At 43.4% G+C, this 14,897-nt stretch overlaps 1 protein-coding gene across 6 annotated transcripts in view; it reads right to left on the bottom strand.

Moving 5' to 3' along the window:
* The window catches only part of PRKDC (protein kinase, DNA-activated, catalytic subunit), a 159,669-nt gene that overhangs the window by 60,836 nt on the left and 83,936 nt on the right, over window positions 1-14,897 (bottom strand). For all 6 annotated transcript variants that reach the window (XM_038388511.2, XM_038388512.2, XM_043507884.1 and 3 more), the window contains 6 exons: window positions 9,729-9,880; window positions 8,890-9,021; window positions 8,218-8,329; window positions 7,025-7,149; window positions 6,460-6,609; window positions 5,784-5,957 (listed from right to left, as the gene is read on the bottom strand). In XM_038388511.2, the coding sequence (XP_038244439.1) occupies window positions 5,784-5,957; window positions 6,460-6,609; window positions 7,025-7,149; window positions 8,218-8,329; window positions 8,890-9,021; window positions 9,729-9,880 (845 nt within the window). The remainder of the gene's footprint in view (window positions 1-5,783; window positions 5,958-6,459; window positions 6,610-7,024; window positions 7,150-8,217; window positions 8,330-8,889; window positions 9,022-9,728; window positions 9,881-14,897) is intronic.

The raw sequence follows: 14,897 nt of genomic DNA, 5'->3' as shown, positions 1-14,897 counted from the left end.
CTCATATACGCTATGTCTTCCCTGCCCAAAAATGATGGTGGTTTGCTGTTTGTTTTAAAGAGAGATAAATGAAGCATGTTAAGTAACCTCATGCAAACCCTCGCAGAGACATGGCTCTATACCAATGGTCCCCAAACTGTCGGGCACCCCTTCCGGGAGACACATCAGCATTGTTGACTGGGCCGTTAAAAGTCCAGTCGGCAGCGCACCAGGGCTAAGGCAGGCTCCATACTTGTCCCTGTGGCTCCTACGCGCAGGGATGTCCAGGGGGCTCTGTTTCCCCCGCCCCAAGCACTCATTGACCGGGAACCGCCGTGCAGAGCCCCCAGGTCTCTCCACCTAGGAGCCACGGAGACATGCTGGTTGCTTCTGGGGAGCCATCCGAGGTGAGCGCTGCCTGGCCAGAGCCTACACCTAAACTCCCTCCCAGAGCCAGCACCCTCTCCCGCACTCCAAACCTCTCTGCCCTAGCCCTGAGCCCGTCCCCAACCCCAGAGCCTGCCCCCACACCCCAATCTCCTGCCCTGGCAAGGAAAATGAGCAAGATTGGGGGAGAGCGAGCAACAGAGTGGGGGTGAATGAAGTGAGCAGGTGTGGAACCTCAAAAGGGGCATGGCCGCAGAAGGGGTGTGGCAGGGGGCATGGCAAGGGTGTTCGTTTTTCTGCAGTCAGAAAGTTGGCAACCGTATAGATACCAGTGGCTCCCTGTCCCACCCCAAAACGCAGCTTCTCCTCCCCCATCCTGCCCCACCCCTGCTCCCCCAGAGGGAAGGGGGTCACGACTGAAATAGTTTGGGGACCCCTGCTCTATAGCTTTTATTGCAACGTAGCTAGGAGGGATCAAACACAAGTGGGAGGTATAGCATTGACTTTGCCTAGCTACACTGCAGTGAAGACACAGCCACACAACAACAGAGCTTAGTAAGTGGCCAGCAGATGTGTGATCCCAAGACTAGTGGAGAACAGTTATCTCGGCAGGTTATATTTCAGATACTTTATTTCTGAAAGAAGAGGTAGAAAGAAACTAAATAATGCTGCTACTCAGAAGTTTCTGCTGGTCAATTTGGGAAACAACACTATTGGAAGTTTCAGAGGAGATGTGCAAATTCTGGCCAAAACAGCATTTTTTGTGTCCAGTCCTGCAAGGTGCGAGATATTCACAACTCCCAATACAGTGTCTTGCCAGAATGGATTGTTTGCACCAAGAACTACTTGACTGTTGGGGCTGTTTGATTTAGGGTGATTTTTTTTTTCCCCCAACAGAATGCAAACCCTTCTTTTGTTTACCCTGTGAAAATGTAACAGAACTTGAAAAAGGTAGAAAAGCAACACACAAGAATTCAATAATATGGTGAAATAAGACCAATTTTCTGTAATAAATCAAATTTAGCACTTATCCTCAAAGTGCTTTACTAATATTAAATAGTTCACAAATCCATGATAGGTAAGAGAAAGTTACTGACCTGTAAATGGAGGTTCTTTGTGATGTATTCCACTGTGGGTTTACGCATGTGCACCATGCCTCTAGAGCCGCAGAATTTGAAAGTGTCCATTGGTTCAGGTATGTGCCCTGGCTCACTTCATGCCTCCGACCAAAGGGATAAAGGGCAGAGCAGACAGACCCTCACTCCACTTTCTTCTTTACCGTAAATAAGAGAAGATCCAAAACAGAGGAGGAAGGTGGGTAGTGAAATATAAATAGGGACCACTTTCCTCCAGGAACTTCCAGTTACAAGTCAGTAACAACTTCTTCTTTTTCTTCTTTGAGTGAAGGTCCATTTTAATCAACTGTAGTGACTGACAAGAAGTACTTGAAGTATATAGACAGCAGAACTGAGGGGAGGACTGCCATCCCAAAGGAAGTATCAGCAGAAGAGTCCTGCACCAGGGCATGATATCTCACAAATACGTAAACAGAGACCCATATGGACTCTTTACAGATATCAAGGAGGGGCGCCTCCGGAAGTGATGCCATAGTCATTGCTTATGCTCTTGTGAAATGACTTCTTATCCCATGGCAGGGAAGAAGGTTTGACAGCTGACAGCAGAGTAGAATACAGCCAGAGATCCATTTGGAGAGTCTCAGGGTGGAGATGGCGTGCCCCTCAATTCTTTCTGCTACAGCAACAAACAGTTGCAGGACTTCCTGATACGTTTTGTTATTTGCAGGTAAAAGGCCAAGCCCCACTGAACACTGACGGAGTGGAATCTTCATTCCTCTGCAGATGCATGTGGCTTTGGAAAGAACGCACATGAGTGAATTGATTGGTTAAGGTAAAATGCTAAAACTGTTCAGAGTGAATTTGGGGTGCAGATGCAAAGAAACCTAATCCTTATGGAATATTTCCCAGGCTCACCAACCCTTCTAGCTGAGGAGATGGCTACAAGGAAAGTGACCCTCATGGAAAGGAGAGACATGGAGCAAAAAGCAAAGGGAGGGCTTTGTGAGTGCTGAGAGAACAAGGCTCAGGTCCCACTGGGAGTAGGCTTCTGAATAGATGGAAAAGCTGTGATTAGGCCTTTCCAGAATCTGGTGATTAGTGGGTGTGAGAAGACTGATTAGCCTTGAGAAGTTGAACGGTATGCACTAACTGCTAACAAGTGGACTCGCAAGGAGCTGATGGACAGGCCTGATGTCTTCAGAAAAAGGATATACACTCCAAGATGAGGAACATCTGCTGTTTCTGGGAGAATGGTCCTTTGATGTGCCCAAAAAGAAAAGCACCTCTATTTAGCTAAGTAACACCTTTGAGTGGGGTCCTTTCTACTATTAGAAGGGATGTCTTGCATGGCTGCAAAGCATGAACATTGTAAGGATGATGCCCATCCAAATACCAAGCCTTGAGGTGTAATGGACACAGATCGAGTGCTTGATCTTGCCATTCCACTGAGTCAGGAGCTTGGGAAACACTGAAGAATGATTGGTAGTACAGATGACATGCATATGTAGATGGGAAACCAAAACTGTCTGGGCCAGCAGGGGGTGATCAAGATGACCCATGTCCTGTCCTGCTGGATTCTGTGTAGAACTTGTGGAAGGAGTGATAGCGGAGGGCAGGCATAGCTGAGCTGGCCTGACCGAGGAAGTAGAGCGTTGCCGAGGGAGAGATACTTAGGGCTCCTCTGGAGCAATATGTGATGTATTTCCTGTTCATCTGAGAGGCAAACAGATCCCTGGTTGGGGTGCCTCACTGAGCAAAATATTACACAGTACCAAGTTGTAGAGTTCCTATTCATGGTTGACCGCAAAATGTCTGCTGAGGGAGTCTGCAAGCACATTTTGCTTCCCCAGAAGGTAAGCTGCTCATAGGGCGATTTGACTGCTGACACCAGTTCCACAGGCTAACTACTTCTGCACACAGGGGGACAGCTCTCACTCTTCCCTGCTTGTTGACATAGAAGACAATTGTAACGTCTCAAATTATAAGGACATGGTGAGCATGGATGAACAGAAGAAAGGACGCGTATCCCTTCCTGACGGCTTGGAACTCCTGGGCTCTCAAGATGTCCAGGTAGCTTGCGCTTTGTGGCTGTTCATGTGGTCTCCCCAACCGAACAAGAATGCATCTGTAATAATGGTCCTGTCTGGTGAGGAAGGGAGAAAAGAGAAGCGCATACATACCTGATTACATACCACAACAGCAGGGATATGTAGCAGGGATAGTTGAAATGGCTGTTGGAGGATAGTTTTATTCTGCATATGGGACAGGTGACAAACTCCATTCAGTGGTCAACTCCCTCATTTGTGATATTATCTTTTGGGAATTGGAGGGACGTGCTGGAGCAGAGAATTCCAGATCCAGGAGAGCAAAAATGTCTTGTGGAACAGCAATGGATCAGATCTCCCTGATGTGAGAGGGGTTCTACTTGTCCAAGCTGCTGGAGCCAGAGAAGATTGTGTAACTGCTGATGAAGCTGGTGCTGTGGACAAGCAAAGCTGATGATCGGTCTTCGTCAGTGCCAGCGATCTCAGGGTTTGGGGGGTGCCAAGGATAATGTAGCCCTATGCTTATGGGCTTTCTTGTCATGCCTCGGGGACTAAGGACACACTAAGCCCTCATAGGCCAAACTGATGGGTTTGCTCAGAGTTGAATCTAACTTCCCTGAAGTGGATTTAGAGAAAGAAAGACTTAATCTCATGCTTATGAGTAGGGCCCTACCAAATTCATGGTCCTGAAAAACACGTCATGGACCATGAAATCTGGTCTCCCCCTCCTGAGTGAAACCTGGTCTTTTGTGTTTTTACCCTATACTATACAGGATTTCACAGGGGAGACCAGCATTTCTCAAATGGGGTCCTGACCCAAAAGGGAGCTGCGGGTGGAGATGGGTCACAAGGTTCTTTTCGGGGGGGTTGCAGGATTGCCACCTTTACTTCTGCGCTGCTTTCAGATCTGGGCAGCTGGAGAGCGGCGGCTGTTAGCCAGGCACCAGCTCTGAAAGCAGCACCCGCCAGCAGCAGCGCAGAAGTAAGGGTGGCAATACCATACTATGCCATTCTAACTTCTGCACTGCTGCCTTCAGAGCTGGACAGCCAGAGAGTAGCAACTGCTGACTGAGGGCCCAGCTCTGCAGGCAGCAGCTCAGAAGTAAGGGTGGCAATATCATACTAACTTCTGCACTGCTGCTGGCAGCAGCTCTGGCTTCAGAGCTGGGCTCTCAGCCAGCAGCCACCACTCTTCCAGCTTCCCACCTCTGAAGGCAGTGCAGAAGTAAGGTTAGAAGTACTGCAACCCCCACCCGCCACAATAACTTTGCAACCCCTCACCCTATAACTCCTTCATGGGTCAGGGCCCCTTCAATTATAACATTGTGAAATTTCAGATTTAAATAGCTAAAAGCATGATATGTATTATGTTAAAAATCCTATCACCGTGAAATTGACCAAAATGGACAGTGAATTTGGTAGGGGCTTCCTCAATTCCTGACAAGATCCCACTGGGGCATCTGTGTGGCTAGACGCTCCTACACCAGAGTTGGACTTCGCACCAGGAGACACACCGCTTCCTGAATCAGGCCAATGTTCGGGGATGGTTCCCTGACCTGAGTCCGACTGAGGTGTTTCTAGAGATGAAGTTCCCACCCTTCTTGGGTAAAGCTGAGGAATGATCGGCAGATACTGCAACTCACCGCGATGCAGGCTTCCCCAAGGCATACAGATAGTCATTGCTGATCAAAAAGGATTGCGGGCAGCAAGTGCAGAATATGAAGCTTGGAGACCTGGGCATAGTCCAGTACTTGAACAGGGAAGAGTTCCTCCAAAGAGACTAAATCTAAACACTAAACTGTACAAGCTATTAAAACCATTTACAACACTAAATCTAAATCTTATCTTGTAGGACGAAACCAAAACTATGGACGCTGGAGGTTCCAACCCAGATCAGGCACAGGTGAGAAGGAACTAGAGAGATGGTTCCCTGTCCTTTATCCCCTCCATCAGAGGCCGGAGGTGAGCCAGGGTGCATGCACAGACCAATGGATGCTACTTTCAAATTCTCTGGCGCCGGGTGCATGGGTAAACCCACAACGGAATACAATAGGGACCACCATTAGAAGTAGTACACAATCATCATCCCCATTTAACAGACAGGGAAATGAAGATAGAAAGGTTTAAGTGAGTTTTCCAAGCCTCAGGAAGGGAAGTAGAACTCAAAGGTTTCTGCTCCCAGTGCTGTGATAACACCATCACTTCACTTTTTACATAGGGAAAGTAACTATTCAGATCACTTTTATATAATTGCTCTTACTCAGTTGGAAGACACTACTTGAAACTGAATCCATACCTGTAGTTATCATAAATCCACATCAGGATGTCATACATGCGCTCCCGACATACTGGAGAAGGGTGAGAGATGAACCCTGTTACTCCAGGAAGAAGTTCTCTTAGTTCTAGTGGTTTCAGCTTAGGCAACATTTTGTATACGATATCCAAACACACCCTCTGCCTTTCATCATCTCTAAAGGAGATAAAAAGCAACTGCATTGGTTTCATTTTTCTATTTACAGTTACACATACAGCTGAACATGAAAGTAATATTTAGCCATTTCATATTGCATAAAAATGTTTTTAGTTACTATTTCTGTGTTTACCTGGGGAAAAAAAAAAATCAGTCAAACCAAACTGAATACACATTAAGGGTGAAATCCTGGCCCCACTGAAGTTAATGGTTGTTTTGCCACTGGTCTCAGTAGGGCCAGGATTTCACCATATGGCTAAGGAAAAAAGCTACAGCAAGCATACTTTTCAACTTAAATAGGAGAAGCAGAAAAAACCTGCCAGATTTTCTAATCTACATTTGCTCAAAGAAGAGAACTGGGCTCTCAAGAAAAAAAACTGGAAATGTAAACGCACGGGGAATGTAAAACTTGCATCGCTACTAGAAAAAGACAACGATGCAAAATTCAGACTACGTTCCCAGGTTGCCAAGATGATCATGCACTGGTCATGTGCCCATTTACCTGTGACTCATGACTTGGATGAAATCTTTACTCTTTAATTGTAAGTAGAGATCAGTTATTTCCTCTGCACGGTACATCACCACCTCCAGACAGTATGTTTTCAGAACACCATGAAGTTTTGGTATCAAGAAGAATACTGCATTCATAAACCTTTATATGATAAGGAGTCCACAAAGCAAAAAATAAGAAGTTATATTCTATTACAGTGGCGCCCAAACTTTTCCTGTTGTGTCCCCCATTACAAGTAATTGAATCTTTCCGCACACCTCTCCATTACTGCACACTTGGCTCAGCAGAGGAGCTTGGGCTGAAGGTGGAGCTGGGGACTGAACTGAGTATGGGGGAGGAAAGCGAATGAGGGCAGAGCTGCAGCTGGAGTGGAGTTGTAGCTGGGAGCAGAGCTGGTCTGGGCGATGGTCTTTCCCTGCCCTCCATGGAGTCTGGTGCAGGCCCTGCCCTGAACATTCTTCTGTACCCCTCTAGGGGGGTGTGCCCCACAGTTTAGGGACCACTGTTCTATTAGATAATGATTTTTCTATATACAGGGTATCATATCTCACTATACCTGTCAGCAAGAAGAGGAAAGTTCTTTGCCACTTTATTTAAGCACACAATAAACTTGTCTTCTTTGGTGCTTTGATGTTGTTTTAACTGTTTTATGACACAGTCATAAACTGGACCCTCAAATATCTAAAAGATCAGAAACATTTTATCATTAAACAAATGCCAACACCAGAAACTCAGGAACACTCAAATTATGTAACAGTACTATTCCCCGGGGATATTTTTAGTTACTGTGAAACTTCACTGGCTTAATCTTGACATTTATGACAATTCACAGCAGTAGTACAACATGCCTGGATGAAATACAGCTTGTCTGCTTTAACAGAGCTCCTGTCTAACAATTTATAAGTTTCCATTAACTGTGCAGAGACCAAACAGCTTAAATACAGAAAGAAAAAAAATCACGATATTCCTATTTCAAACACTAAGTAATTCCTGATGGTGTGTGGCAGGTTTCCAGTAAAATACTATACAATAATACTATAAAAAGCCATTTTCTATTAAATTAACGTTATTTGCAAATACAAAGTACACACAGAATATTAACCATCACCACATCTGCTTACTCATTCAAAATGACAGATTTTTTTTTTTTTTTTAGGAAAGGAGGTATGGATAAGACTGAAAATGAGAAGAGGGCAAGGGTTCAACAATATTCATCATGCACCCTAGAGAATGAGAAAGGATGAACAAAATGGAATGCACTGGACAGGGAAGACAGCTACATACCTGCTTTACAGGAGTGCCACAATTACAGTCCAAGAGCTGAGGAACTATTTTCATTCTAAGTCCCTATTTTCAGGTTCCTAGAAATCTTCTATCAAATAGAGCCCTGAGAATTCTTAAACTTTAACATTTTATTCATTTCCCTCATATTTGAAAAATTTCTTTCTATTTGTCAGTCCCACTGGCAGAAAAGAGGTGAACACAGCTCCCCTAGATCCATTCACTGCCACGGTCAAGACAAAAGGCTCATAAGAATTGAGACAAAAAGTGTGCCCAGCCTGTGCTGATCTCGTCTTGAATTTTGATTCTCCTGTGACAGCATCTTCTGCTATTGCCTAATTTCTGGGGAGGCCTCCTTAAATTTAATATTCTCTCATTTTGAAGCTAGAATTGGGTATTCAGTTTAGACTTGTAGATAAAACAGTCTTTAACACAATAATGATAAAAGACACAATGTAACACACTCACATTTTCCTTCTCAGCCATGTATCGAAGAATAAGTCCCAGCACTTCTGCTGCAGCTGCATAAACTTCCTTATATCTTATTAAGGACATGTTATTGGCCAAAGCCTGAAAGTACCTAACATATAAAGGAAATCAGCTGTGGTTCATTCACCCTAGTATTTGATGTTCCATGAAAATTAGACTAAGAAATTCTAAAAATATTCTTTGCCCCTCTCCATTTCATGCATCACATTCATAGTCTTAACTGCAGTCTTTGTGGTGCTATTACACTAACACCCCATATCCATGAAGGTTTCAGAGCGTAACAACACTTCCCTTTTGAATTTTTGGGTACAATGGGATCTGGAGTGCCACAAATACCTGTTTCGCCACTCTTGACTCCACTGGGTGCCAAAGAGCTCAACAACTGTAAAAGCAGGAGTCACAATAGTGCCCATTGCAGATATATCTACACTCCTGCCAGTTCACCTCCTAAAGTAAGGAACAGCTTCGGAATTAACCGTAGCAACCTGCTCGACATAGGAGTTTAGGGGTGTTGGTGGGGCCAGAGACACAAGAAGGTCCAAGAGGTGAGCATTCCAAATCCCACCCTCCATGCTGCCAACATCCTTCTTGGTCAGCTTATTCTAAGGTTTATAATAAAAAATTAACACCCCAAATAGACATGCTTCTCACCTTACGCTATCTATTTCACACTTTGGGTCATAGGGAGACAAGTTATTAGCAAGAACAATACCCAACAACTGAATTCCCACTGAGTTGTCCTTTGTATTAGGATCTCCACCAGAAAATTGTTCAAATATTAACCTGCAGCACAAGGATGTAAAATAAAATAAATAAAGAGAGAGAGAGAGACACACACACGACAGAGCACATGCTAAAGACAGTACAAATCTGATGAAAGTGACTGTGGCTACATGAACAATACTTTATTGGGAATGCATATTGTATAAAATATTTGCAAATTCCCACCCCCACAAAACTTTCATCCTTTGATTTCTGTGTTCTACTCACAATGACTAAACATCACCAGCTGCTAACTCAATGATGCAAAAACAGACAAAAAATCCTCTCAGTAGTTTCTCCTGCCTTCTGCTCTCACTGCATACAGCCCATTGTAATTCTTATCTATCCAGGATTCTTAGCAGCATGAGTTGTGTGTATTGCTGCCTCTGCAATTTTGGTGTCGACAACAGATGGAAATGTAGGTGAATTTACCACAAAGAGACAGAGAGCAGTTGGCTAGAGCAATAAGATGATTTGTTTTTAAAAAACGGTTAGTTGGTCAAAAACCCACTAAAATCCATGTACAATTCTGGATTGAGCGACTGTTAGCAGGAAGCATAACCACTTGAAGACTTTCAGATGCCTCACTACTGCCTGTGAAAGGACCAGATCTTCAGACCACCTGCAAGTTGTTTGTTACAGTTTGAAAACCACCGGGCTAACCCTTTCACCTCTGTAGAGCTCAGTTCTCATTTTCCCTACATTCTTTTTATACTTAGAAATACTACCTGTACGGTATGGAGAGACAATCCTTCCAGCACTCCACAACTGTCTTTATAATTTCCAAGTTGTGTCGGAACACTGCTCTTTTCTGGTGAAATACATTCTTCATCAAGAATTCAAGCAATCTGTTAGCCAGTATCTCATCTCTAATATTCCCCTAACATGAAAGAGAATAAAAAGCAACATAGGTAATTCTATATAAAACAATATTTTTGTTCTATGCGTTCAGATTAAGAAGTTTGCATTCTCCACTGGTTTAATGTTTAAAATATAAGTCTGAATTCTCCAGTTAGCTAACACAATGTTGACTACGAGTTTGCAATAAGTGTACAGAAGGAAAAGGCATGTTCAGCAATATAAGTTTGAAGGGAAGACAAGCTCAGAATTCACCAGAACTTTGTTAGCTTTACGTAGGAGAGCCCTGCCAACTTTTTATGAAAACAGGTGAAAGTCCATACTTTGAACTATAGCAGTTGGGTCAACTAATCCACCATCAGTGCAGTATCCCTCATACAACCAATGAAACTGTTCCATGCAAATTAGCTGTAGAGTAATGGTGGTGATGCATGATATCACAATGGTCTAGAACTACTGGCATGGAAAAGATATCATCCAATTTTTAAATTCTCAGTGTAACAGACCCCTGAATCCCAATGATGATTGAATGTGGTGATATTCTTAATAAAAAGTGCTCTGAACCATGCTGGTGACTGTTTCCATTGCTTCACACTGACTCAAAAGACATTCTAGCCTTCACAGTGATACAGAGTAACTATCCTGGCATCTTATTACAGTTAGCAAACTGAGCGTCCAAAAGGCACTAGTAAGTTATACCAGTAAGGATAAGTCTTTTGGGGAAGGGAAGTATGAAGGTAGCACTAACTTCTACCATCGGTCTAAAAAAATATTACAAGACGACATGATAGTGTAGATTTTTGAGTCCATTAATATATTTCTCAGGTATGTTGTGAACTTGTCAATTCTACACTTGAGGGGTCCATTTGTGGACCAATAAGAAAGAACCTGGAGGATCCCAGGCTCCGTAAGTTACTTACAACGTTGCCAGAGAGATTGATTTAATTAATGAACTAAACTTGCTTCTTATTAAGCTGATCTAGTTATTTACAGTGGTTAATGATTAAAGCAGCACTGAGGAAAGATTGATAAAATAATATCATCCCATTAAAATAGGGAAAACTCAAATTAAAAATTACTTAGACAAGCTACAGAGTAACAGCTGTGTTAGTCTGTATTCGCAAAAAGAAAAAGGAGTACTTGTGGCACCTTAGAGACTAAAATTTATTTGAGCATAAGCTTTCGTGAGCTACAGCTCACTTCATCGGATGCATTTGGTGGAAAATACAGGGGGGAGATTGATACACACACACACACACACAGAGAACATGAAACAATGGGTTTTATCATACACACTGTAAGGAGAGTGATCACTTAAGATTAGCCATCACCAGCAGCGGGGCTGGGGGGAAAGGAGGAAAACCTTTCATGGTGACAAGCAAGGTAGGCTATTTCCAGCAGTTAACAGGAACATCTGAGGAACAGTGGGGGGTGGGGTGGGGGGGAGAAATACCATGGGGAAATAGTTTTACTTTGTGTAATGACTCATCCATTCCCAGTCTCTATTCAAGCCTAAGTTAATTTGCAAACTGGATACAATTAATTCCAATTCAGCAGTCTCTCGTTGGAGTCTGTTTTTGAAGCTTTTTTGTTGAAGGATAGCCACCCTCAGGTCTGTAATCGAGTGACAGGAGAGACTGAAGTGCTCTCCAACTGGTTTTTGAATGTTATAATTCTTGACGTCTGATTTTTGTCCATTTATCCTTTTACGTAGAGACTGTCCAGGTTGACCAACGTACATGGCAGAGGGGTATTGCTGGCACATGATGGCATATATCACATTGGTAGATGCGCAGGTGAACGAGCCTCTGATAGTGTGGCTGATGTGATTAGGCCCTATGATGGTGTCTCCTGAAGAGATATGTGGACAGAGTTGACAACGGGCTTTTTTCAAGAATAGGTTCCTGGGTTAGTGGTTCTGTCATGTGGTGTGTGGTTGCTGGTGAGTATTTGCTTCAGGTTGGGGGGCTGTCTGTAAGCAAGGACTGGCCTGTCTCCCAAGATCTGTGAGAGTGATGGGTCGTCCTTCAGGATAGGTTGTAGATCCTTGATGATGCGCTGGAGAGGTTTTAGTTGGGGGCTGAGGGGGATGGCTAGTGGCGTTCTGTTATTTTCTTTGTTGGGCCTGTCCTGTAGTAGGTGACTTCTGGGTACTCTTCTGGCTCTGTCAATCTGTTTCTTCACTTCAGCAGGTGGGTATTGTAGTTGTAAGAATGCATGACAGAGATCTTGTAGGTGTTTGTCTGTCTGAGGGGTTGGAGCAAATGTGGTTGTATCGTAGAGCTTGGCTGTAGACAATAGATCGTGTGGTACGATCTGGATGAAAGCTAGAGGCATGTAGGTAGGAATAGTGGTCAGTAGGTTTCCGATATAGGGTGGTGTTTATGTGACCATCACGTATTAGCACCATAGTGTCCAGGAAATGAATCTCTTGCGTGGACTAGTCCAGGCTGAGGTTGATGGTGGGATGGAAATTGTTGAAATCATGGTGGAATTCCTCAAGGGCTTCTTTTCCATGGGTCCAGATGATGAAGATGTCATCAATGTAGCGCAAGTAGAGTAGGGGCATTAGGGGATGAGAGCTGAGGAAGCGTTGTTCTAAGTCAGCCATAAATATGTTGGCATACTGTGGGGCCATGCGGGTACCCATCGCAGTGCCGCTGATTTGAAGGTATACATTGTCCCCAAATGTGAAATAGTTATGGGTGAGGACAAAGTCACAAAGTTCAGCCACCAGGTTAGCTGTGACATTATCGGGGATACTGTTCCTGACGGCTTGTAGTCCATCTTTGTGTGGAATGTTGGTGTAGAGGGCTTCTACATCCATAGTGGCTAGGATGGTGTTTTTAGGAAGATCACCAATGGACTGTAGTTTCCTCAGGAAGTCAGTGGTGTCTCGAAGATAGCTGGGAGTGCTGGTAACGTAGGGCCTGAGGAGGGAGTCTACATAGCCAGACAATTCTGTTGTCAGGGTGCCAATGCCTGAGATGATGGGGCGTCCAGGATTTCCAGGTTTATGGATCTTGGGTAGCAGATAGAATACCCCAGGTCAGGGTTCTAGGGGTGTGTCTGTGCGGATTTGTTCTTGTGCTTTTTCAGGGAGTTTCTTGAGCAAATGCTGAACACTTCAATCTCTCCGGACACTCGATTACAGACCTGAGGGTGGCTATCCTTCAACAAAAAAAACTTCAAAAACAGACTCCAACAAGAGACTGCTGAATTGGAATTAATTCGCAAACTGGTACAATTAACTTAGGCTTGAATAGAGACTGGGAATGGATGAGTCATTACACAAAGTAAAACTATTTCCTCATGTTATTTCTCCCCCCTCACCTTACCCCCCACTGTTCCTCAGATGTTCTTGTTAACTGCTGGAAATAGCCTACCTTGCTTGTCACCATGAAAGGTTTTCCTCCTTTCCCCCCCGCCCCGCTGCTGGTGATGGCTCATCTTAAGTGATCACTCTCCTTACAGTGTGTATGATAAAACCCATTGTTTCATGTTCTCTGTGTGTGTATATAAATCTCCCCCCTGTATTTTCCACCAAATGCATCTGATGAAGTGAGCTGTAGCTCACAAAAGCTTATGCTCAAATAAATTTGTTAGTCTCTAAGGTGCCACAAGTACTCCTTTTTTTTTTTTTTTTTTTTTTTTTTTTTTTTTTAAGACAAGCTAGATGTCTTCAAGTCACCAGGGTCTGATGAAATGCATCCTAGAATACGCAAGGAGCTGACTGAGGAAATATCTGAGCCACTAGCAATTATCTTCAAAAAGTCATGGAAGATGGGAGAGATTCCAGAGGACTGGAAAAGGGCAAATATAGTGCCAATCTATAAAAAGGGGAATAAGGACAACCTGGGGAATTACAGACCAGTCATCCTAACTTCAGTATCCGGAAAGATAATGGAGCAAATAATTAAGCAATCAATTTGCAAACACCTAGAAGATAATAAGGTGATAAGTAACTGTCAGCATGGATTTGTCAAGAACAAATCACATCAAACCAAACTAATAGCTTTCTTTGAAAGGGTAACAAGCCTTGAGGATGGGGGGAAGCAGTAGATGTAGTATATCTTAACTTTAGTAAGGCTTTTGATACTGTCTCGCATGACCTTCTCATAAACAAACTAGGGAAATACAACCTAAATTGAGCTACTATAAGATGGGTGCATAAAACCAGTTGGAAAACCATTCCCAGAGAGTAGTTATCAGTGGTTCACAGTCAAGCTGGAAGGGCATATCAAGTGGGGTCCCGCAGCGTCCAGTTCTGTTCAATATCTTCATTAACTATTTTGATAATGGCAGAGAGAGTATACTTATAAACTTTCCAAATGATACCAAGCTGGGAGGGAAGAGCTTTGAAGCATAGGATTAAAATTCAAAATGATCTGGACAAACTGGAGAAACTGTCTGAAGTAAATATGACATTCAGTAAGGACAAATGCAAAGTACTCCACTTAGGAAGGAACAATCAGTTGCACACATACAAAACGGGAAATGACTGCCTGATGAGGAGTACTGAGGACAGGGATATGAGGATCACAGTGGATCACAAGCTAAATAAGTGTCAAAAGTGTAACAAAAAAAAGTTGCAAAAACAACTGTTGCAAAAAAGCAAACATCATTCTGGAATGTATTAGCAGGAATGTTGTAAGCAAGACATGAGAAGTAATTCTTTTGCTCTATTCTGTGCTGATTAGGCCTCAACTGGAGTATGTGTCCGGTTCTGGACGATATTTTGGGAAAGATGTGGATGAAATGGAAAGAGTCCAGAGAAGAGCAACAAAAATTATTAAAGGTCTAGAAAACATGACCTATGAGAGGAGATTGAAAAAAAAAAATGGGTTTGCATAGTCTCAAGAAGAGAAAACTGAGGGTGGACACAATAACCGTTTTCAAGTATATAAAAGGTTGTTTTAAGCAGGAGGAAGAAAAATTGCTCTCTCTAACCTCTGAGGATAGGATAAGAAGCAATGGGCTTAAATTGCAGCAAGGGTGATTTAGGTTGGACATTAGGAAAAACTTCCTAACTTTCAAGC

The sequence above is a fragment of the Dermochelys coriacea genome, chromosome 2 (genome assembly GCF_009764565.3).
Source record: "Dermochelys coriacea isolate rDerCor1 chromosome 2, rDerCor1.pri.v4, whole genome shotgun sequence".
Classification (NCBI taxonomy): Eukaryota; Metazoa; Chordata; order Testudines; family Dermochelyidae; genus Dermochelys; species Dermochelys coriacea.
The sequence above is the reverse complement of the archived record's forward strand: the minus strand, read 5'-3'. Positions and strand labels throughout refer to the sequence as shown.